At 40.6% G+C, this 24,141-nt stretch overlaps 1 protein-coding gene across 13 annotated transcripts in view; it reads left to right on the top strand.

Annotated features, from left to right (window-relative positions):
* The window catches only part of KLHL29 (kelch like family member 29), a 598,483-nt gene that overhangs the window by 335,490 nt on the left and 238,852 nt on the right, over nucleotides 1-24,141 (top strand). The window contains exon 1 of one of the 13 annotated variants that reach the window (XM_075126393.1): nucleotides 19,860-19,966. The exons of the other annotated variants lie outside the window; for them this stretch is intronic. Within the exon in view, the coding sequence (XP_074982494.1) occupies nucleotides 19,937-19,966 (30 nt within the window). The 5' untranslated portion in view covers nucleotides 19,860-19,936. Of the gene's footprint in view, nucleotides 1-19,859; nucleotides 19,967-24,141 lie in introns of those variants that run through there. 13 annotated transcript variants of the gene reach the window in all.

The following is a 24,141-nucleotide window of genomic DNA, read 5'->3' as shown; positions in this document are numbered from 1 at the left end:
CATTTGAAGAAGGCTCATTGGGCCCAGCTGAGCTTCCTGGGTTACCTAGCAATCAGGATGGGAACCAGATGTGCTCCTGACAGTTTGCTGAAACTCTCTGTTCCCCTATAAAAGTCTAACACACCATCTCAGAAATCCAATACATAAGCCACATGATGGGATACAAATCAATATTTGTTACTGGGCACCCCCACATTTGTCACAATGTCATAGAGGCCAAGAGCGCTCTAGAGTTAAAAAAGGGATTAAACGTTTAACTGAATAATGGGAACATCCATGATTGCAGGAAATATGTATAAGGGATATAAACCCTCATGCTTCAGGGTTGATTGTATCTAACCACACTAATTGTGGGGTTAGGAAGGAACTTCATCTATGAGCAGATTATTTCATAATTGCCCCTTTCAGGCATTCTTACCCTTCCTCTGAATTTTCTGGTACCAGTTGTGGAGGATGTGGGATTGCTATATATTAGTGCATGCGTGCTAATTATGTTCTGTGATTCTCCATTTCCTGTAAGGGAGATTTTTGTCTAACTCTATAGTGCTCAGTCAAAAGGAAAAGCAAAGCAGGAAATGAAACAACTAGAGATAAGATACTTCCTGGGAAAACACTTCCAAGGTCACTAAGAAAACAGTGGCTGGGCTATTCATTGGGAAGGGCCCACCTGCCCAGTCTGGAAGCCACCTAAAATCAAAAGGACACTAAATAGTAAGCCTAGGCACTTTTCTTAATTACACAGAGAGGCACTGCGGAGGGACTCTGGAGAAGTAAGGCCTACCCAGCTAATGCCAGATGGAAGGGAGGGATGGTCAGCTCCACATACATAGGCCTGTATGTTGATTGTTTTAATTTTTAAAAATTCTCATTCTCTTACGCTGTGCAGTGCTCCTGCTGTGAAGAATAAATGATACTTTGTTTTGAAAAGTCTGTCTGATTACTGGGTGCCACTGTTCACCTCCCCCGAGGAGCAGAACTGCAGGTACCGAACATAACGCGAGCCTGCTGAGGTAATCGCGTGTTAGCATATGGTGGGTTGCAACCCAGGTCCTAGACTAAGACAGGGAATTGTGTGATTCCTCCCTAAAGGAGATGACAGCTGGAGGCACATCACCCCTAGGGGAGGTTACACATGGTGCAACTGTGACACCAATCACTGTCAGAGACTAGATGGCTACATAGTGTTTGAGGTAGGAATGAGAGTGGGGTGGATGGATTGGAGGCAGTAATCCAGAGGACTGAACTGGAAAAAGGGACAGTAGCAGCTCCAGATCAAAATATTAGGTTGCTCTTTTACATTGTCTCCTTAATAATTAAGGGAATTTTTGTAAAGTGTTTTCAGTGCTCTCTGTCTATGTCTGCAGAGCCGTGAAGTGAAATGGAGGTGTCCTCCTTGAGGGGGCTGGTTTGTTGGAGGCCCCAGAAGAAGGGGGAGTAGCTGGGTATCCACTGGGGGATGGGAATGGCAAATGGTGTTCCTGAAAAGTTATTTCAACAATTTTTATTTGAGGCCCCTCAGTGCTTAGCTCCCTACACTCACAAGTGAGACCTGAGTTCTGTTCCTTGGTCCAGCACAGAGCCGGGCAAATGTTTTGTGGCAAACAGTAAATTTGCCAAAAGTGCATTTCTCAAGACACTGAAACTATTTGTGAATTCAAGTCGAATTTGGCGAGTATTTTCAGCTGAAAAAATCCTGAAAAAAATAGAAATGTCAATGTTGTGTTTCAACATTTTGTTTTTAATCAACATTTCATTTTGGAAATGTCATTTTGCCTTGACCTGAATGACTTTTTTTTTTCCCAGTTTTTCATTTTGATGAGGGGGAAAAAAATCTGTGGGGGTTTGAAACAAACTGGATTTTTTTCTAGATTTTTCAGTTTGGCCACCAAACGAAAAAATCAATTGTTTGCTCAGCTCTAGTCCAGTCCCTCACTGAGGACCTAGATATTCCTGACACAGACAATTTACTTGATGAGCTGCCAATGGTCTGGTGAGACAGGAATGTCACTGAAGAATGGTGTAGAAGAATTCTAATGGGAGACCCATCTCACACTTTTTTCAGTGGGGCTTTTCTTTATTCTCTATATACATACATGTATTAGTCATTTTTTAAAGTTATATTTAATTGTTGTAGCCCCTTTTGCTGGACACCTTAACAGTGGACAATTAACTTTGAAATGTCCATTATATAACCTTGTCTCTGAATTCAAATAGCCAGATCCATATTTAATGTAACTGCTGTAATTTTCAGTCGGTTGTCAGCAGACATTAATGTGTCCTCTGCTATGCTCTGTTGCTGTCTAGTGATAGGGCCTGAAACTGTTTGGACTGTTGTTTAAAAGTGCAAATATTGCAAAAATACTACTAACTAACTCAGTATATTTTGATTCAGCGAGGGCCCCAAATACCCTGGCTAAATGAGACATTAATCTTAAATAGGGTGACCAGACAACAAGTGTGAAAAATCGGGACGGGGGTGGGGGGTAATAGGCACCTATATAAGACAAAGCCCCAAATATCTGGACTGTCCCTATGAAATCGGGACATCTGGTCACCCTAATCACAAAGCTAATTGTAAATGTTTTTATTTCAGGCCCCTGAATTCACACTGGCCGGATTCTACTCCCCTGAATTACCCTAGTGAATAGCACTATGACATTACAGCTGCCCCAGAACCCTGCTGGATCAGAGAATGATTTGCCAAAGATTTGTAAAGAATGATTATCATAGCATCCCAGAGGTATAGGGTTAGAAGTCCTTTGCAAAATCAATCCATAAACTGTAATAGCTGTGATATCAGCATGCATGGTTAATGCTGGGGCATCACAGCTTAGCATTGTCTCTGAATGTGATATGGGTGCAGGGTACTTTTAAAATTAGTTTTCTGCTGAATGCCCCTCTTAGAATTGGGAGCAACTCAGTGCGAACGCACGCGCGTGCACACACACACAGGCTTAGATTGCTGGGGGGGGGATACAAGGAGGACACCTTTAAGAACATCCACTAGTGTGGAACTTTATAGTGTCTTTCTTGCAGACTGTAGCCCAAATTACTGTACTCTAGTAATAGATACAGTAGAAAAATCAAGTAGCAAAAAAGAGAAAATAAGATATATAACACTTTTTACAGTTGCAATGCAAACAGCATTTTGGGTAAACAAGAGATAATTGTGACCTAAACTTCCCCTAAAGACTCCATCCTCTAAACAGTAGTGAGAATTGTCCCCTCTTCCTCATTTTTTATATTTTTTCAGGTAATCTCTTCTTCTCTGCTTCCCCTCCAACACTCTTTATGCAATTTCGTATCCCTCTCGGATTGCAGAATTGCATTTTGTAAAGCAAATGGAATTTGAATATATATTTAAAATGACAGGATTTATATTAAAATTTAAATAAAATATTACCATTTTAAAATAAATTGCTTCAATAGCAGCAAATTAACAGTAAATTGATAGAAAAAGGTAAGCACAGATCCTTTAAATCACAGTGAAGTTTTTAACATTCAAGCTAGAAGTGTCTCAGTTTAACACATCATTGGTTAGTATTATTAGAAATTTCACTGGGTTGTGGAGCGTATTATGGTTATGGTCTAAAATTGAAAGTACATAGACTCAGGACTTCTACAGTAGGCTGAGTTCTTATGCAGTTACGATCAGTGTGCAGCAACTGACATGCCTTGTTAATAAGCACAGGCAAACTGCCACTAATACCCTATTTGCCGCTGTACAGAAAGATTTTTAATGGTACTTATTTTCTTGTTTATAGTTCGATATCAGTCATGAAATGGGAACTGAGAAACCAGTAAATGTCATTTACTACTTCTCAACTTGCATGAATTTATCGTCTGCATTGCATTTAATCACATTCATCTACTCTCCTCAAAACAGGGTAGGGGATTAGAGTAAAAAATGTGGTTTGAATCATTAAGAAGCCTGCTTAAATTAGTAGCATAAATGAAACTAGCAAAGCAGTTCCAATTAGTAGTTAGAGGAATACCACTGATGATTGTCTGACCTCCACTTTTATTATTTTGAACTTTATTCTCTGAAAATAATTCAAGCATTTGCTTTTCATGATCTGCCAAAAAACTGGAGAGAAAGTTTTGGATAAAGAATTAAATGTTTGGAGAACATTAATTTTCAAATCATTGTTGCTTCTTTCCGCAGCAGATTTGACTGTCACTTGGCTCATGTTCCGTGGAAGTTCTATAGAAGTTATTATGTGACATTTATTTTTTGTAATGAAAAAGTTACACTAAATACTAAGGGAATGTTTTGCCAAGATGATGAAGCTGATTTGATTCAGCTGATTGTTCTAGCATTTTGTATTGTGAGGGACCTAGCAAGCTACAAGACAGTCTGATGGTAACCACATCCTGTGTGGTGCTAAAACAGCATCACCTGGTACATTAGAAGGATTTGACCCCCTTTAATGTCAAGCACCTTTCTTTAAGAAGTTCCTGAAAATCCATATGTTGTGCATTGCTTCCCTTTTGCATGTCAATTAAAAAAAAGTTACGTGTGTGTGTTTGTGTGGCATGTTTGTGATAAGAAGCTGCTGGTTCAGGGAAACAATTTGTTTCAGTGGTTTATGAAACATTCAAGATGAACCAAAACCCTGCATCCAATCACCCCAGAATGTTGAGGAAGTTCAAATCCAACCTTTGCAGTTTAGTCCCTTTTCTGTCAGGCATGAAAGGAGTTAATTGTATGTGTATATCCCTTACCATTGTGATATGGATGTGTTTGGTTAAGATGAGATGCTGGGTATGGCCCCTTTAAGAAAAGCAGCATGTGGATCAACTGTACTTGTGATAGAATGCTGCACTGAGGCATTCCACTGTGAAGCACTTCTGAGCCAGACAGTCTGTTTTCTTAGCGGAGCCAAGACTGGGATCTGAAAGACCGATTGCTTCTCTGCTTTTAATTAGCACCGGTCGAATACTATTAGTTGAATAATGTATTTGATGAATAATGCTGTTGTCTGTCAAATACATTATTCAATGCATCTTTTTTGCATTATCCAAACAGCTCTATAGATGGTTGAAAACATCCATTGAGTAATATATTAGAATGATGCATTGGTTTTCAAACATATTATTCAACAAAGAATTGCATCCTGCATTCAACAAGGTCTGTGCTTAATTGTAATTTGCATGTACGTAGCAACTTCTGCCTACAGGATCACAATGAATTTAGGTAGGTAGGTGGTGTGGGAGGGCTGGGGAGACGTGGTTCTGTGGCTTTGGATGATTTATGTTTGTAACTCCTGTGGTATTGTCTTTTTAAGAGTATGTCAAGGGCACTGAGAGCTTGGAAGTCCTTTTCGGTATGGGACTTTTAGACTGATATCCAAATAAATATACACACAACAGCACTCAAATGAAGCCACCTCTGAAGGTTGGATGGTATGCAACCAGTTCACTATGCAACATCAAGGTGGTGAGAGCACTGGGACAAATCGCAACTCTGATTAAAAGAGTCTTGGGATCTTTAGTGTTCTCAGAGCATAGACAGTCCCTTAGTATTTATAGTTACATCCTTGCTTAAACTCTGGATTTAAGGAATTGAGGGGTTCCTGACCTGATGTATAGATTACTAACTGCCTTAGACAATTGAAAAGCTTGGGAGAACAGAGCATGTAGTTAGGGGAACAAGCTCAGACTGACAGTGGGGAATACAGAGCAATGGCTTACTACTACCCTTAGAAATCAAATACATCAATAAATGGGAAGTGTGACTTAGACTTTAATGTTATACAATTAAACAACTGATTCCACTTCTCCTCCCTGAGTTCCATGCTAACAAGACTTTCCACCTTTTGATGTTACTGGATTGTACCTGGTTTAAGTCTGTCATGACTAAAACTAGTTACCATGTTATGTTTGTTCAATATCCCATGTGAACAGAGCCATTTCAGTTGTCACTTTTGTTTGCAGTTGAGAGGGGCCTGAGCCGTTGTGAAGTACGAATCCTGATCCAGATTTCCCCAAAGTTTTGGACATTTTCAGATTTGGAACTCTGTTTTCAGCCAATTTTTTATCAGCAGACTCAGCAGAAAGCCTGAGGATGGGCTAGTCATGGCAAATGAATTACTCTTACCCTCTTTTTCGGCTTCTTCTGCAGCATAGGGCCTGGGTCATTTGCAGGTTTAAATGCGTGTAAATGGTGGATTCTCTGTAACTTGAAGTCTTTAAATCATGGTTTGAGGACGTCAGTAACTCAGCCAGAAGTTATGGGTTTATTACAGGAGTGAGTGGGTGAGGTTCTGTGGCCTGCAGTGTGCAGGAGGTCAGACTGGATGATCATGATGGTCCCTTCTGGCTCTAAAGTCTATGAGTCTACCCTTTCACTTAGCTCCTCCAGGTCAAGGTTGGGGTACATTGGTGAGGGAGTCTAAGAAGACTGTCGTGCTGTTACTTGCCTGTACCCAGGGAAAAGATTAAGTGTCTACGCTAGGGGTATATGGGTTGTGTAGTCAGATGCATCCAAGATGAAGCTATGAGTAGCACAGAGGGAACCACAAAACCAATGGCTATCAGTTTCCTAGAGCATGTGAGATGAATGTGAACTAGAGAAGAGGAGGGGAACCATGAAACTCTGAGTGCTCCAAACCTTCAGTTTTTCACGTCTCCAGTTCAGATGTCAGGTAAGATTTTGAAAAGTGTCCAAATTCCATTTTCAAAAGTGATGTACGCACCTAGGATCAGATTTTCAAAGATGTTTAGGCACTTGAGGATGCTGATAGGTGCCTAGAAGGATTTTTAAAGTACCTAGCTTAAAAGCTTGAAATCTGTGTCCACCCAATCTGTTTAGGCACTGTTAAAAACCCCACTGGGTGGGTATCTGCATCTTTAGGCACCTAAATATCTTTGAAAATCTGGCTCTAAGGGACCTTGGCAAATATTATCCAGCATGCACAGTATATACGGTCAGCTGGGTATGCTGTGACAGTCTTTTGGGAGGCACAAACAAATCTATCAAATGCTAGTTGTGGAGTTCGCAGATGACACTAAGCTGGGGGGAGGGTAGATATGCTGGACAGTAGGGATAGGGTCCAGAGTGATCTAGACAAATTAGAGGATTGGGCCAAAAGAAATCTGATAAGGTTCAACAAGGACAAATGCAGAGTCCTGCACTTAGGAAGGAAGAATCCCATCCCCACACACTGGGGACCGACTGGCTAAGCAGCAGTTCTGCAGAAAAGGACCTGGGGATTACAGTGAATGAGAAGCTGGATATGAGTCAGCAGTGTGCCCTTGTTGCCAAGAAGGCCAACGGCATATCGGGCTGTATTAGCAGGAGCATTGCCAGCAGATCGAGGGAAGTGATTATTCCCCTCTGTTTGGTACTGGTGAGGCCACACCAAAACTTGTGTCCAGTTTTGGTCCTCACACTAGAGAAGGGATGTGGACAAATTGGAGAGAGTCCAGCGGAGGGCAACGAAAATTATTAGGGGGCTGGGGCACATGACTTATAAGGAGAGGCTGAGGGAACTGGGGTTATTTAGTCTACAGAAGAGAAGAGTGAGGGGAGATTTGATAGCAGCCTTCAACTACCTGAAGGGGGGTTCCAAAGAGGATGGAGCTATGCTGTTCTCAGTGGTGGAAGATGACTGAACAAGGAGCAATGGTCTCAAGTTGCAGTGGGGGAGGTCTAGGATGGATATTCGGAAACACTATTTCACTAGGAGGGTGATGAAGCACTGGAATGGGTTACCTAGGGAGGTGGTGGAATCTCCATCCTTAGAGGTTTTTAAGGCCCAGCTTGACAAAACCCTGGCTGGGATGATTTAGTGGGTGTTGGTCCTGCTTTGAGCAGGGGATTGGACTAGATGACCTCCTGAGGTCTCTTCCAACCCTAAGATTCTGTGATTCAAACCTGGTATATTCTTAAGTAATCCACCTTTTAGCTGTAGCCATTCTATGGATAAATAGGATTGCAGCATCTAGGGACTGGCACCTTTCTCTAAAATCCTCTGAAACAAATAAAATAATAAAATTTTGCACCTTGTTTTGATTTGGGGGGGAGAAACAAGTCCCTTACTGTTACAACTATATTTCCCTTTAGCTCCCAGTTAGCAGAATTAAAGAATAATTTAGAGGTTCAGAGGCTCTCCATGAAGTATGAAATAAACCAGTCACAGTAGCAGTTTGGGGACCTCAATGATAGCCAAGGGTCCTGAATAAAGGCCCGTTAAGGTCATCTGTTTTTTGTTTCACCAAAATTAAGTATGTGTTGATGTCATATACCAGGCCAAGAACATTTTAGAAAAATCCTACTGGGTTATATTGCTCCCCCTGGGAAAGTTTTTACAACAGCTGACTGTCTCTTGTATTGTCTATCTGCCTCAAAATAGGATAGACTGTTGATCTAATTAACTTGGCTATATTTCCTTTTATTAAAATTAAACCTCCTATGATCATGGATTTAATTTAATGCGAACTAAATTGTGTCTGGACAACATGATCTGACTCTGTCATGGAAACTTCTATTTAATAACGTTCCTCGTGCACTAAGTAATAGCTTTGTTGCAGCATATTAATATAGTAAGCCTTATTTGTTTTGCTAATAATGCAAACTGTATGTTTCCTGTTTAGAACTAGTAACAAGGTTGAATTGTACACAACCTTAGGGAGAAGGTAAATTTATTTATAAATTTATTTCTTTATTTGCTTATTTATGGAGTAGTTAAAAACTAAGAGTGGATTTTATGTGTGTTTGGATGAGAGAGAAGGAGAACACAAATTCTTTTAAATCTAATTGGCATAATGAGTGACACTCAGGGTGAGAGCATTAAATGATTACTCAAGGATAAAGAATAGTCCTGAGATCCAGGTATATTGCCTGAAGCTGAGCAGAATGCAAAATGAAGGCACTATTTTTATCCAAGAGCAATTTTACTGTTATTGACCCTGCAAGCACTTTCTGCTGTATTGTTTTCATGGGCTGTTTTTGTGCACCATATTTATGCATTGAGTTACCTATAGAGATATAAAGGTAAGACTAAATAGGAACTCTTTCAAAACTGAACACCTCCCCACTTCCGAATGGGCTTACGTAATTCATGTTGTTCTGTTAGGGAGCGCATATTTATTTTACATATCAATGAAAGTAAGTGTGTGTGAGAGTGTGCATGTGTGTGTTTAAAAACATCAAATCAAACATTGTGTTGATTTTCTTTTGACAGTTTTTGCATTAAAATTACTACAGGAAAATTTAACAGATTAGAGTATTACATCTTCCTTGGTTTCCATAGAATCATAGAATATCAGGGTTGGAAGGGACCTCAGGAGATCAAGTCTAACCCCCTGCTCAAAGCTGCACCAGTCCCCCATTTTTGCCTCAGATCCCTAAATGCCCCCCTCAAGGATTGCACTCACAACCCTGGGTTTAGCAGGCCAAACCACCGAGCTATCCCTCCCCCTTTCCTTTTGTTCACTCAGTCCCTTTTATCTTTCCTTCTACCTTGTAACTTGGAAGATCTTTTTTCCTTTCTCACTCTAGTTTTGCTGTAATGCCATATGACTTTAGGATAGGATTTTCAGAAATGTTCAGCTTTGGCTTAACTCTTCTCCCACTGAAGTCAGTGTTAAAAACTCCCATTGGTTTCAATGAGAGTAGCATTAGGTCAAAGCGGAGTGCTGTAAAAAAAATCCCCACCCACATTATATACAGAATGTTAGTTTGGTTTGTTCTGTAAGACAACTTTTTCTTCCTTTCCTGTTTTTTCCTGTATTCTTTAGTACTTTTTTCTCTGGGGCTTTTTTCAAATTCTCTTTCCAGTGTCTTATTTTCTTTCTCTCTTTTCCTTTTCACCCCATTCCCTCTAGCATACAGAAACATACACAAACAGATACATTCACACTGCTCTGATTTTGTTAGTTGTTAGGATTTTTTGTTGGTTAGTCTTTTAATGGTAGCTGTTTGAAACTGCTTGGGTGTGTCAGAACACTAGAAATGGTCCCAGTGGAGAGTGGACAGAGGATGGGTAATACAGCCAAAGGTGTCATGTGATGACTTGCATTTCTCATGCTTCTTTGTCTACCTCAGCTGCCTTCTGCTCACAAAGTCATCTCCCTAGAATTTATTTTAACAATCCAAATCCCTGAGCAGCTTCAAACAGCTGCCTTGTTTTAAAAAATCAACCAGCAAAAACAACTATTCCTTCCTTCTCTCTAAATGTGGAAATTTCCTGCAAAATAACATTGGCTCAAGGCCCATGATAGGCAATAATCAGTCCTGTGTCAGTGACAGCTTTCAGAACAGGTATCTTGTAACTATGCACAGCTAGAGAAGGATTTTCATGCCTTTGGAAAGGGAATATTTCTAGTTTCTGATGATGGGATCCACAGCACTTGCTTGTCAGCTAGAAAGGCCCTGAAATTCATTGTATTTTTACATATAGAAAAGATTTTTTCAGAGTTTTTAAAATGTATTAGTTATATCTTTCTCTCCCTCTGATATTTTACAGTTGGACTAATACTAACTAAAGCACCCAGCCTTTCTGGTGGAGGCAAGATTCAGTGCTGGGTTTGGGTTGGATTTTCAGGACATTGAAATGTTACAACTTTAAAACCTGATATCTTTCTGTTCTGCATAGCCAGAAATTACAGCTTTATTTCACTGAGAAGGGGGGATTCCCAGCTTCCCGGTGGAGTCAGTACTCTGGGCTAGCCTTAGAAAGGTCCATGATATCTGTATTTGTGTATCAGAAAGATATTTGAACTCAAATTTTGGAGGTATTTTATATTTATTAGCTTGAATTTCTCTCTCCCATTGAGCCTTGCACAATTGAATTTTCAGTTACTAATACATGTATACAGATACATTCATAAAATGGAAAGAAATTAAAAGCATATGTGAGAGTTCTTAAGGACCAGGTCTATAGCAGATAAATCATATTTAAAGTAATAATAATAATAACTTTCAGTTTTCAACCCAAAGAGTCCCAGGTCTTTTTTAAAACGTAACTTATATATAACTACATACAGGGATATGGCCCCGATCCTTGTATGGTGGCTCTAAATACTACTTTAGTAGAAAATATAACCAGATATTTGGGATAGATTAGTATTTGTATTCTGATCTGTTAGCATTTCTATTAAATCTGACAAACATTTGGACAGTCTGTATGAATAAATACAAAGTGTCTGGTCATCATACTTTTGTGACAGTTTGGTGAGTCCTTGACATCTTAATGCTCTTGAAAGAACTGATGCAAAGTCTCTGTTTAATTTGTAGGGCTGAGTGAATTTATTTTGCCTAACTTTGAGCCCATTTGCACATTGTAGATATGAAAGTTCAGTTCTAACATGAATATAATTGGGTTTTCCTTCCACTTAAGAAACAGTGTGATTAAGAGGGCATAGGGAGGAAAACAAACATGGAAAAATAAGGTAAAAAATTGAGTTGAGATTTATCAGGAAGGAAAACAAATACAGGGAGACTGAAAAAAGGAGCAGAGGATTAAAAATATACTTGCACATACTAATGGAACACTTTTGGAGGGGAAGGAGGTTCTTATCCCCAATACTGATATGTCTCTGGCTAGAAAAACATAATGTTTTAAAATGTATTCACACTGTGGAGGGAAACAAAAACAATTAGCCTTAAATTCCAGGAGAAAAAAGACATTTGCAATCCTGAATTAGTGTTGCGAGCTCAATAGAGAAGTTTGCAAAACCTTAAACCCCACAAGGGTCACCTGTCCTTACTAATTAGCATCTGAAATGCACCAGAGACTGTGAGCTAGTAAGATACAACACAGAGGCATGCTCACACATGTGCCTACACCCCAAGGGCTTCTGATGACACCAAGTGAATTAATCTAGACTCGTTTGTCATCAGAATCTGGAGCAGTCCACGTGCAGCTGTTTCATTTGCAAACTGCTTTGGGGGGGGAGGTGGGCATGCGTGCACACACACGAATATTTGAAGGACTTCTCAAAATTTTAACTTTTTCACTGAACTTGGTGCTCAGAAAAATGCAAAACTGATAGCTCCAAGGCCTGAGATACTTTGTTTAACCCCTGAATAAGTACACCGTTGTTGTGGCACGGGAAGTTTTCCCCACACTGCCCCACCAATCATGGCTACCAGTTAATACCCAACTGTGATGATTTCATTAAAATGTTTTATGGAATGTTCCTCAGCCTCTGGTAAGTATAACCTGTGTGGGATTCTCTCAGTGAAAACAGGCAGGAGTTGTAGGGTTTATTTTGTTTGCCTTTTCTTTTTAATGCTCAGCATTGCACTATTCCCCTCTACTCCTAGATACATTCCCTTCCCCTGTTCTGAAGCCTTCCTTTGCCTGAAGAGGTTTGGACATGGAGCCCCTTAGCAACCCATCCAACACGGCTCCCAGCTGTACCACGGGGGTTTTGTGAGGTGGCACTCCTCTGTCTCTGCAGGGCTCTTAGCCCTCAATGATCTGTGAAAAAAAGACCTAGGTCAGGGATTTACAATGAAAGCAAATTTTTATGTGATATTTGTACTTCGTTTAATTTCATAGTTATGAACCTTGTTGGCAGCTGCATTCTTGGCAGACTCAGGTCTCTCATAAACGCTTCTTGTTGGATGGTAGTTTCTTTGTGGGCTCTCAATTCATGCCTATTGCTGATGTCACAGCACTAGGTACAATTCTGTGTCAGGATATGAGATTGCTGTGCCTCTCCTACAGTTATCATCATACACTCATTTCTTTTACCGTGTACTCCCCCGTCTCTTGCCTTATGCAGAGGTTGTAAGCTCTTTGAGTCTTTTTGTTATGTGTTTTTACAAAGTTTAGCACAATGGATCCCTGATTCTCTGCACTCCCAAGGTGCTACCACAATATAAATTATAATAAATAATTTCAGCATTACCCATCAGTGTGATACCCAGCCTTTCCTTGTCATGTGTGAAGAACTGTTGTGAAACAAAAACAATTTCATTTAAAATGGCTGATATATTCTCTTACAGAGAGGGGGAAATTCTGACATTACAGATCCAACAAATTCCCAGAAGTACAGACATGTTTCTTATTTTATACAGTGACTTCTACTTAATCTGATCCTGGGTTAACTAAATTCAGTTTCATTTGATTGGATCCTCAGTAACCAAATCATTTGTATTGTCTTTTCCCTGGCATTTTGATCATTTCAGCTGTTAATTTGATCAGAATTGATTGAATCAGTCATTGAAAATGAATCAAATAATGTATCACATGAAGAATTAGAAAAACAGACATGTACCCAGGCTCTCTTTTAATTCTCCCCCACCCCCACTTTTTTCCCCCTTTCTCCTACATCAGTACACGGGATGGGGGTTTCTTTGGCAGGAACTGGAGATAGACATTTTCATAGTACTCATGTTGCGGCCATACACATACATCCACTCCCTTTTGAAAGCTCAACCTTATGTATAAGTGCTATTTTGTCACCTCTTCGGTTTCATGTGTATGTGAAGTTGCTATAGGGGAGATAGGGCGTAGTCCTGTTCCCAATGACCTCAGTGGGATTCTGATGAATTTTAGGGGTATTGGGAGAAGATGGTGTGGTGTTATCAGTATATAAATGAGACACAGCTCTGTGTTTCATTCTAACTAGATGGATGTTCTAATGTGTGCTTTCAAAGTGATTGCTGGTGGCTGGAATTGGGACTGAAAAATGTCAGCCTAGAATAGACAGTGGTGAAGTTGGTGGGTTGGGGCAGGGACCTTGACGATGCAAGAAGGATGGTTTCTGTCACTAGTTGTTGAGGGAGAAGGAGGTTATTCCATCCTTCATTCAGTAGGGTCACAATTTTCAGTGCTCTTTGGACTTTTTCTAATCCTAGTTGGCATTTGTGGCCAAGAGTGCCATTTTGATATTCAACTGGTGAGACATCCTTTCTTTCTAATCCCGGGATTATCAGAGGAAACCAAGCCATAGTGACATCTAGATCAGATTATTACACATGCTGTACCTGAGACTACATTTAGACCACTTAAAATGTACAGTAAGTGCAGTGTGCAGCTGCCTACCTCTTAGGTAGTATTATCCAAAAAGAATATGTTACCTGAGTTCTCCAGGAACTCCACTGGCTTCCTGTCCACTTCTAAGTGCAATTCAAAGTATTAATTTTGATCTATAAATCCCAATATTTAGGTTTAGATCTGGCTGCCTGAGACACCACCCATCTCCTAATCAGTCACCACAGTAGATCACTGAGGTCATTTTCTGAACTCACAGTAACTGTCCATCAATTTAAGCATTTGGGGATTGTTGGTGGGTTGTCCCCAATGGAGGGCCCTTTATCACTGAAATTTGATTCCATCATTGCTGACGGTCTCTGACATTTAGAGGTCACTGAAAGGCTCCTCTTTTCTCTCCCCCCCCCCACCCATCCACGTTGTCTTTGAAGTAGTGGGTTGTGTGTGGCAGTGTTCTCTTGGTGTTGTGGAATGTCCTATTCATTGTTTTTGGCTTCTTGGAGAAAGAAATCACAACTGTTGTGTTTTTATTAAGTGTGATCAAATTTAATTTGAAGATAAATAATAAGGACGTTCAATAGCACTTACCATTGTCCTAACTCTGCTCCCACTGCATTCAATGATAATTCTTCTCTCCTGGACTCCAATGGCCACTAACAAGCACTTTTGAAAATCTCACTTTACAGGAATTATATATAATGAATGTCGTTGAGTCCTGTGTCAAAGGAAATGAAAAGTAAAAAAAAAAAAAAAAAACCTGAAAAAAGTTGTTACCTTTTAAAATTCTCCAATATACTCTGGCAACCAACGACAAACGTTTCATAAAATGATGTCGTGAACACAAATGTATTGAGGAATCATCCGGTTCATATCTCAAAAATAAGAGGAATGAATTTGAATGAAAAAGTGGAAGGCACCTTAATACAACTTCAGCAGGCCTATTGACAGTACTAGTCACAGTAACACCATGACCTGTTTTAGTTACATTGTGTGTCTCTGGACAGCAAAGTATCAGAGAGACTAGGTAGGCGAGGTAATATATTTTATTGGACCAACTTCTGTTGACAAGCTTTTGAGCTTTCCCAGAGCTTTCAGGTTCTTCAGACCTGAAGAAGAGCTCTGTATAAGCATGAAAGTTTGCCTCTGGTCCAAAAAAGTTATTATCTCGCCTCCCTTGTTTCTCTAACATCTTGAGACCAACATGGCTACAACAACACTGCATGAAGCAAAATGTGTGTAATAGCAGCATGCTAGATTTATGTTTCTTGGTATGCAGAGCTTTTGCCATAAATCTCTTAGAAGAATGAAGCTTGAAGCAGCTCAAGCATTTGTACCAATAGGAGAAGTCAGTTCTACAGAAAGAAAACATTTAGGGGAATTTGGCAGCTTCCTACTAGTAGGTCGGAGATGTGGAAACAAACCACACTTACCAGCCTCTTCTTTTGATGTAAGGCTACAATCCAGTAAAATTAACATGGTAATTCTGTATTCCGGAAACCCTATTTACCAGTAGTGTCTTATAAGTCAATCTAAATAACCATCAAAAGGCCCAATCCTGCATTGAACTACTTTCATGATTAAAGCTACATGACTGACTGTAAGCTGGATTGAGCTCTAAGACTTTATGCCTGCTTCGCAGATCCCTTTTGTGGAATGTTAACCTCTTTTCAGAAACCAACAGAGAAATTCAAGGGTAAGGATACGTCTACACTTATAATGCTACAGCTGGAATGTTGAACCTGCACCGCTGGAGTGCTTCGGTGTAGACACTACAATGATGGGAAGGGTTTCCCCATCACTGTAGTTAATCCACCTGTCCAAGAGGCAGTAGCGAGGTTGATGGAAGAATTCTTCCATCATCCTTGCACTGTCTACACTGGAGGTTAGCTTAGCATAGCTATGTCTCTCAGGAATGTGGCTTTTTCACACCCTGGAAAGATGTAACTATGTGGATGTAAGTTCCCAGTGTAGATCAGCCCTAAGAGTGGTGTTTTGAACAGGTCTGTTGGAATCCTAAGGCCTGGTCTACACTAAAAAGTGAGGCCAACCCAGCTACACAGCTCAGGGGTTTGAAAAATCCACGCTATGGTGACAGAAGAATTCTTTTGTCAACCTAGTTACCACCTCTGGGGGACGTGGATTGCCTATGCTCCCATCAGCATAGATAGTGTCTACACTGAAGCGCTACATCTGCAGCATTTCAAATGTAGACAAGCCTTCAAATGCATTTTCTTCAATCCAGCCAGAAGAGACATTTGTAATAAGAACTATCCAGATATATGATTTTGGATGAGAAAAAAAGTAGGAATATAATCTTAATATTTTTCTGTAAAAGATGATTACCTTTTCTCTGTGTAGCCCAGATGTTTAGCGTGATTGATGCAGTTCCAGCAAACAAGCAGTATTTTGGGTTAACAAGTGTTATTGTGTATGCATGAAAAGGAATGGATTATTAAAGTGTATATTCTCTTTGACAAGTGCAGCTCTCTAATTCTGTTTTGCACCTCTTAATTTTAGTGGCCACATAACTCACCTTCAGAAGATGTTTTAATTGAGCACTCATATTGAATTTGAGTACATTCTAATAAGTGGGGTTTCTTCCATGCCCTGTTAATGTATGATGTGATATTTGTTGGACATAATGTACATGTCCCAGAATTAAGTGTTTTATCCTTCAGGTGGATTTTTCTTAAAATGTAGACAGTAAATAAATTATTTTTTGGAAAGTCTTTGTTGTCCTACAAAAGAAAAGAGAATCAAAACTATAATATGAAAGGATTTTTGGTTGTTGATTTTTATTTACAATTGCTCAGTGAGTTCAGAATTCACTATCCTTTAATTATGCATAGAATTAACAATTTATTAATGGAAGACTATCAAAGCTGGGATTTGTAATTCACTTTAGGCCATATTAATCCCTGGTTGAATAATTCTGTTGAAGCTAATGGAGCTACATCAGGGATGAATTTGGCCCTATGAGTTTATATTGCTGCTTGCTGTAAAAAGTAAACATACAGTTTTCACACTGACTATTCTTTTGTTTGAGAGTTGACCAAATATACTAGATCCCACTTTTAGAAAAAGAATTCTCTGTTGTCCATTAAAGAAAGCTCTCCCGAGAACTGGATCAGATTATGGAAACTCGGGTGAACGTGCATAAGTGCTAGTTAGGAAGTGAAATTTAGGAAGAGACAAAGTAGGCCCTTGACAATAGATATATTGATCAAGCCAGGTTAATAAATCAGCAATATCATGCAATACAATTCAACAAACCCAATCTTATGTTTTTTTAATGTTCCTGCTGTGTAGGCAAGGAACATGCATTTTCCTGCCAAAGAGAGTGCACTACAATTGAAATACTGAATTCAGAAAGGTTTGAATGTAAAGGATTTGCATCCAGACCAACAAAAGGGAACACTGTAGAAACAATCTAATGCATTTATTGGAGTTTTAAGTGACATAGCTTTTCTTTTTAAAACACCCTTCTGTATTTCTCTAATGCTGTAATCCTTATTGATGGTGGCATAAAACAGAGTAAGGGGTTCAGGACAGCTGTTTAATTTTCAACATGGTCCCTTGTTGGGCCATTCCAGAGTTGCTTTGCTGACTCGCTCAGAAGTCAACTGGTATGTTAATTTCATGCATGTGAGAATGTGCTCAGATGAGCGAGCTCCATTCTTATTCATTAAAAAAAATATTTATGGTAAATTGAGGTTCCTCCCTCCGTTATAGCATGTGCAGAATCACAAAGAGCTAACTTACGCTGTGTACATGTTCTTCTGGGTGATGATTCACTAGCTTCTTATTATGAGAAATTTTTTGTATCTGTATTTCATTAATTTAGATGAAGTTGTGCACATCCATGGTAGCAGAGCAGGAACTGCTTGAGCTGAAGCAGAGCTTGTCTGCATGAGTTTAGGCCAGTGTTGCACTGAGGTTCTGAATGTGCTGAGAAAACTTAGTTTCACAAGCTGGGCTTTGGACCCATATGCCAGCACCATTCCTCCAGATTGGTGAACGTTAGTCAGCAAATATTTGATCCTCTGGTGATAGAGATTATCAAAACCTTCTTTAGGAAAGAGTGCCATGACCCTTGTTCAAGAAACTTTGGTGCTCACTTCTAGGTGACTCTAGAACTTTTTCTATCTTCCATTGCTGGTTAAGACAATGGAGAAGACTGTGGTGAGACAACCCACAGTATTTAAACACCTTGGATCTCCTTGATCTATGTCAATATGGCTTCAGACCTATGTATGGCACTGAGACTTACTGAGACAGTGCTGCATCATAGTTGAATTGGCTTTAATGAGAAATGTAAGGTTGATGAGTTCTTCTCTCCACTCACGAACAAGTTCCCGAATGAGGTTTTATTGCAGGATAGCTCATTTTCTGCCTCTCCTGCACACTCATCATGTTTTAGATTTTTAATTCATTACACTAGATTTTTAATACATTTATTTCCCTTTTAAAATAGCACTATTTCCTCTCAGTGGACCAGCTCAAAGGCCTTCTTAAAACACAAGAATGGCCATACTGGGTCAGACCAATGGTCCGTCTAGCCCAGTATCCTGTCTTCTGACAGGGGCCAGTGCCAAATGCTTCAGAGGGACCAAACAGAGCAGAGCAAATAATCAAGTGATCCACCCCCTGTTGTCAAGTCCCAGCTTCTGCAAGTTATATTTTAGGGACACCCAGAGCATGGGTTTGTGTCCCTGACCATCTTGGCTAATAGCCATTGATGGACCTCTCCTCCATGAACTTATGTAATTCTTTTTTGAACCCAGTTATACTCTTGGTCTTCGCCACATGCAATGAGATCCACAGTTGACAGTGTGTTGTGTGAAGAAGTACTTCCTTATATTTGTTTTCAACCTACTGCCTGTTAATTGAAGTAGTTCTTATGTTATGTGAAGGGTGAATAACACTTCTTTATTAGCTGTCTCCACACCATTTACGATTTTATAGACCTCTGTGATACCCCCCTTAATCGTCTCTTTTCTTAGCTGAACAGCCCCAGTCTTTTTCGTCTTTCTTGTGGAAGGTATTCCATACCCCAAATAATTTTTGTTGCCCTTGTCTCTGTCCTTTTTCCAGTTTTAATTTATCTTTTTTGAGATGGGGCAACTGGAACGGCATACAGTATGCAAGGTGTAGGTGTACCATGGATTTATATAATGGTATTATATTATGTATCCCCTCCCTAATGGTTCCTGACATTCTGTTAGCTTTTTTGACTGCTGCTGCACACTAAGCAGATGTTTTCAGAGAACGGTCTACAATGACTCCAAGATCTCTTTCTTGGTGGTAACAGCTAATTTAGACCAATGTATAGTTGGGATTCTATTTTCCTGTCTGCATTACTTGCATTTATCAGCATTGAATTTCATCTGCCATTTTAGTTTAGATGGAGCCCATCCTTCCTGTAGAGGCTCCTCCTTTCCCAAAAGGTTCCCCAGTTACTAGGAAACTTAAATCCCTCTTCTGAACATCTCAGTTCTGCCTGTCTTACTGGCCCTGCACATGGAACCGTAAGCATTTCAAAGAATGGTACCATGCAGGTCCTGGACTTTAATCTTTTACCTAGCAGCCTAAATTTGGCCTCAATGGTATCTCTCCTACCTTTCCCTATGTCACTGATACCTAGACATACCATAACCATCAGCTCCACCTCAGCACTTCACATAAGCCTGTCTAAATGTCTTGAGAGATCCCCAATCTTCGCACCCGACAGCCAATTTACCATGCTGTTCTCCCAGTCATCACAAACCCATCTATCTATATTTCTAATCTTATCCCCCCTTACTATTACCTGTCCCTTCCTAATAACAGGGATGCCCTGCCTGAAGAGGTATTCTCACCATGAGAGGATACTATGACATCATCTGGAAGGAGGGTCCCAACTATGGGATTATTTCCCTCTGCTCCAGCTTGATGTTCTCCTTCCCCAAGACTTTGATCCTCCTCAAAAGCAGTGAGGTTGTCAGATGGTGAATGGACCTCGCTACTATGACCTGGTAAGTCTTATCTATGTACCCCTCCACCTTCCTTAGCTCCTCCAGTTCAGCCACTCTAGTATCAAGAACCTGTACTTGGTCTCTGAGGGCCATGAGCTGCTTACACCGCATGTATACATATGCTACCTGCCTACAGGACAGGTAATTATACATGCTGCACTGGGTGCAATAAACTGGAAAGCCCCCATTCTGTTGCTGGACTTCTGCCGGACTTATTTTTTTGTTTGTTTGTTCTTTGTATATGTTTTGTTTGGTTTGGGTGGGAGCAAGTTTAGAGAATGTTTATTATCTGGCTCTCATGCTCCCTCTCTGAACTCCCTTGCAAAACTCCCGTTTGCTGCTCCTTTTTGCTAGCTCATTTCCCTGTTTGCTAGCTGTCTTTGGTAGAGAGGTATTGGTTTCATTCTAAAAGATTGTGCATGCTTCCTTACCAGTTGCTCAGCCACTGACCTGGACTCAGAAACAGAGTCAGGATCTTATCCCGTGATCTATGACAATTTACACCAGTTGAGGATCTGCCTCTGAGTATGTTGGATTTTATGCTGCCACAAGGTATCACTGAGGCCAAAAGTTTAGGACGATTCAAAAAAGGATTAGACATTTTTTTCCCCCAGGGCAGATTGGCAGAAGCCCTGGCGGTTTTTCGCCTTCCTCTGCAGCATGGGGCACAGGTCACTTACTGTAGGAGTCTCTGCACCTTGAAAGTCTTTAAACTATGATTTGAGGACTTCAGTAGCTCAGAGATAGGTTAGGGGTTTGTTACAGGAGTTGGTGGGTGAGATTCCTTGGCCTGCGTTGTGCAGGAGGTCAGACTAGATGATCATAATGGTCCCTTCTGACCTTAAAGTCTATGATTTAAAGTCTATATGCATGCTGAAAATGCCTACTTTATACAATATTTAGGAATGAATACTACAATTTAGATTGCAAACTCTTTGGGATAGGACCCCATCCAGTAGTGTTCTTTGTACAGCATCAGCACAGCAGGGCTCAACTCCTGATTAGGGCTTCGAGTGCTGCTGGTTACAGCTAGTAATAACTAACTGTTTTAAGGGGAATTTACTCATGACATTGTAGCTGTTTTGATCCCTGATTACCTCTATGGGAGGGGATGTTTGCCTCTGTGCATTTGTCTGTCTGTGCCTTTTTATTTTCAGTGAGGGGAGAAAATAAAGTAGGTTGCATATTGGATACATTATCTCGGTATTAAAGTGCCATTCCCAATCTCTTTTGGATAATTGGAACAGAGAATCGCCACTCTTCATCCATCACTTTAAATGAAGGCCATAGTAAAATGCTTTGGCTGCTGGGAACAACAAATAAGAACACTTTATCCATTTCAGTTCCCTTTTGCCCATGAAACTGTCTGAAGAGGTTTTAGCACTTTGAGCAGCAGCAGGAGGCATGTCAGCTGTTTTACAAGCCTCTTTGGGGGATTGCTAAAGCGTACTGTAAGGACCTCCCAGGAAGTGTTTCATGTTCTTGGGGTTTTTTTTTTAAATTCAGCTGACATATTGTATAGCGTGTTATTCGTATCATTTGATCTGGATTCTCACTGACCGTAAAGGTCTCATTGACCAAAAAACTAGGTGTCATTTCACTGTAGAGTTCTAAGCCATGTTACCTTAAGGTAACAAAGGCTACTCAAAGATAGGTTACACTGACAGCTACTAGTGACCTACTAAACCTTTGTAATCTGGGCTAAACAGGTGACTGTGGGGCAACTCTGCTCTCAGTTACCCTCATGAGAATCTGGAGTAATTCCATATCTTTCCATTCATCCTTTATATTTGTAATGGAATTAATTTTCTTATAAATTGAGAGGGATTGTTTCTGAGTGTTTTTTGTTATTTATAGCCAGATAAAAGGGCTTCTGTCTTTATTTCCATGGAGTACGAACCAGTCTAATCCTAGGTTTCAGAGTAACAGCCGTGTTAGTCTGTATTCGCAAAAAGAAGAGGAGTACTTGTGGCACCTTAGAGACTAACCAATTTATTTGAGCATGAACTTTCGTGAGCTACAGCTCACTTCATCGGATGCATACTGTGGAAACTGCAGAAGACATTATATACACAGAGACCATGAAACAATACCTCCTCCCACCCCACTCTCCTGCTGGTAATAGCTTATCTAAAGTGATCATCAAGTTGGGCCATTTCCAGCACAAATACAGGTTTTCTCACCCTCCCCCCACCCCCATACACACACAAACTCACTCTCCTGCTGGTAATAGCTCATCCAAAGCGACCACTCTCTCTACAGTGTGCATGATAATCAAGGTGGGCCATTTCCAGCACAAATACAGGTTTTCTCACCCCCCCCCCACCCCCATATACACACAGACTCACTCTCCTGCTGGCAATAGCTCATCCAAACTGACCACTCTCCTTACAATGTGCATGATAATCAAGGTGGGCCATTTCCAGCATAAATCCAAGTTTAACCAGAACGTTGGGGGGGAGGGGTAGAAAAAAACAAGTTTTGTATTCTCTGTATGTCTTCGAAGAATATAATCACTACATTCTACTCTTTTGAAAGCTGCCTGTTTTAAAGGACTGGGGCATAGGCAGTCTGGTCTAGCAGTCACAGGTGGGCTGGTGCCCACAAGTCAACGATGGACACGAGGCAGTAGTCACTGAGTAGGGGTCCGAGTAATCGCTAGGGCCAGGATCAATAAGCAAGTCAGGGTCAGAGTCAGGCATGGGTTGGAGATCAGAAGTAGTACCAAGCTGAAATGAGGAGACAAGAGTCAGGCTGGGGTTGGAGACCAGAGATCAGAAAATGAGGTGAAGTCTGGAGTCGCAGCAGGCCAGGAGTCTGTGGGGTTGTCCAGACAACTTCATGAGGCATCCACTAGGGTTAAATAGTATGCGTGGGCCAATCAGAGGGCCGCAGAGTACTGTCACTATGGACGTTTTGGGCAATACATCCTGTAGCACCTAATCTCCACAGTGCTCCTTGGATGTGGCTCTGCATGACCTCATGATGGTGATGTGGGAACATCAGCTGTCCCAGGCTCAACAGGACCAGGTTCTAGTACCATGGAGCCGGACACCAGCCAAATTTAAATGGGTGGTGGGTGAAGTGTGAGTGGGAAGATAATCTGTCTCCTGCAAAGTTTATAAGGTAACACACCAAATCAGGATTTGATTGAGTTTTTAATGATAATCCAAGGAAACTGAGGAAACTGCTTTAGCAGAGGAAGGCTTTCCATCAATTTAGAGGTGAAAGTCGCTTTTATCATTTCATCAATCCCTTGAACCATCCATTTTTTAATTAGGCCTAAGAATTTACTTATCCTGACAGTGAAACCCATGCTGCCATTTTTTTACTTAGAGGGTTACATTATTTTTCATACATTATCTTTCAAACAGATCCTGGTTTCATTTCTGAGATGCAGCTGATGCTGAAAGGCTCCAGCTTACATGTGGCCTATCTGGGAAAAATCAAACTTCTTTTTGTTACTCTTGATTAAAAGGAAAGCCCTTTATAAAAAAGAAAAGGAGTATAAAAGAGAAAAATGCAAGGAACCAAACGAAGCCCCATAGAGTGATGGAATTCTTCAGCCAGTTGTTAGTAGGTCAGTAGTTGCTATAGCCACAAACTAGCCAGACTATTGTGCAAAGCAATATCAAGTTACCAACATTAAAGTATTGAAATTTACAACACCCATAGTAAGGAAATGAGATATAGAGTAGTTAAGTGACTTGGTTAAGACCATGCAGAAAATCTGTAATAAAGCTAGGAGTAGAACACAGGTCTCCTGACTTCCAGTCGTGTGCCTTAAACACAGATCAGCCTTCCTTCCCATTGTCTGACTCTGTTGCATTCACTCAACTTGCAAGGTGTAAGATGCAGTTATATATGGTAGCTCATGGGTACTAGCTTATTTAATGAGTTTAACTCTAAGCTAAACAAGATTGCTTATTGACACTTCTGCTTCAGTGTGCTTGTGCACAGCACCACTCACATCATCAGCCATGGTGCATACTGCCCTCCAGGGGCAAGGGAAATGGGGAGAGAATTGCTTGGTTGCATGAAACTATGAGTATAGGGCAATGGCACTGAATACTGGCACCATTTTCCCCAGGCAGCGGTGATTGGGGGCATCAAAGGCACAGAGAGCACACCTGCTGCTGGCATCCCAAAGCCACCCAGGCCTGTATGCTGCTAGC

The sequence above is a fragment of the Caretta caretta genome, chromosome 3 (genome assembly GCF_965140235.1).
Source record: "Caretta caretta isolate rCarCar2 chromosome 3, rCarCar1.hap1, whole genome shotgun sequence".
NCBI lineage: Eukaryota > Metazoa > Chordata > Testudines > Cheloniidae > Caretta > Caretta caretta.
This window is presented reverse-complemented; position numbering and strand designations above follow the sequence as displayed.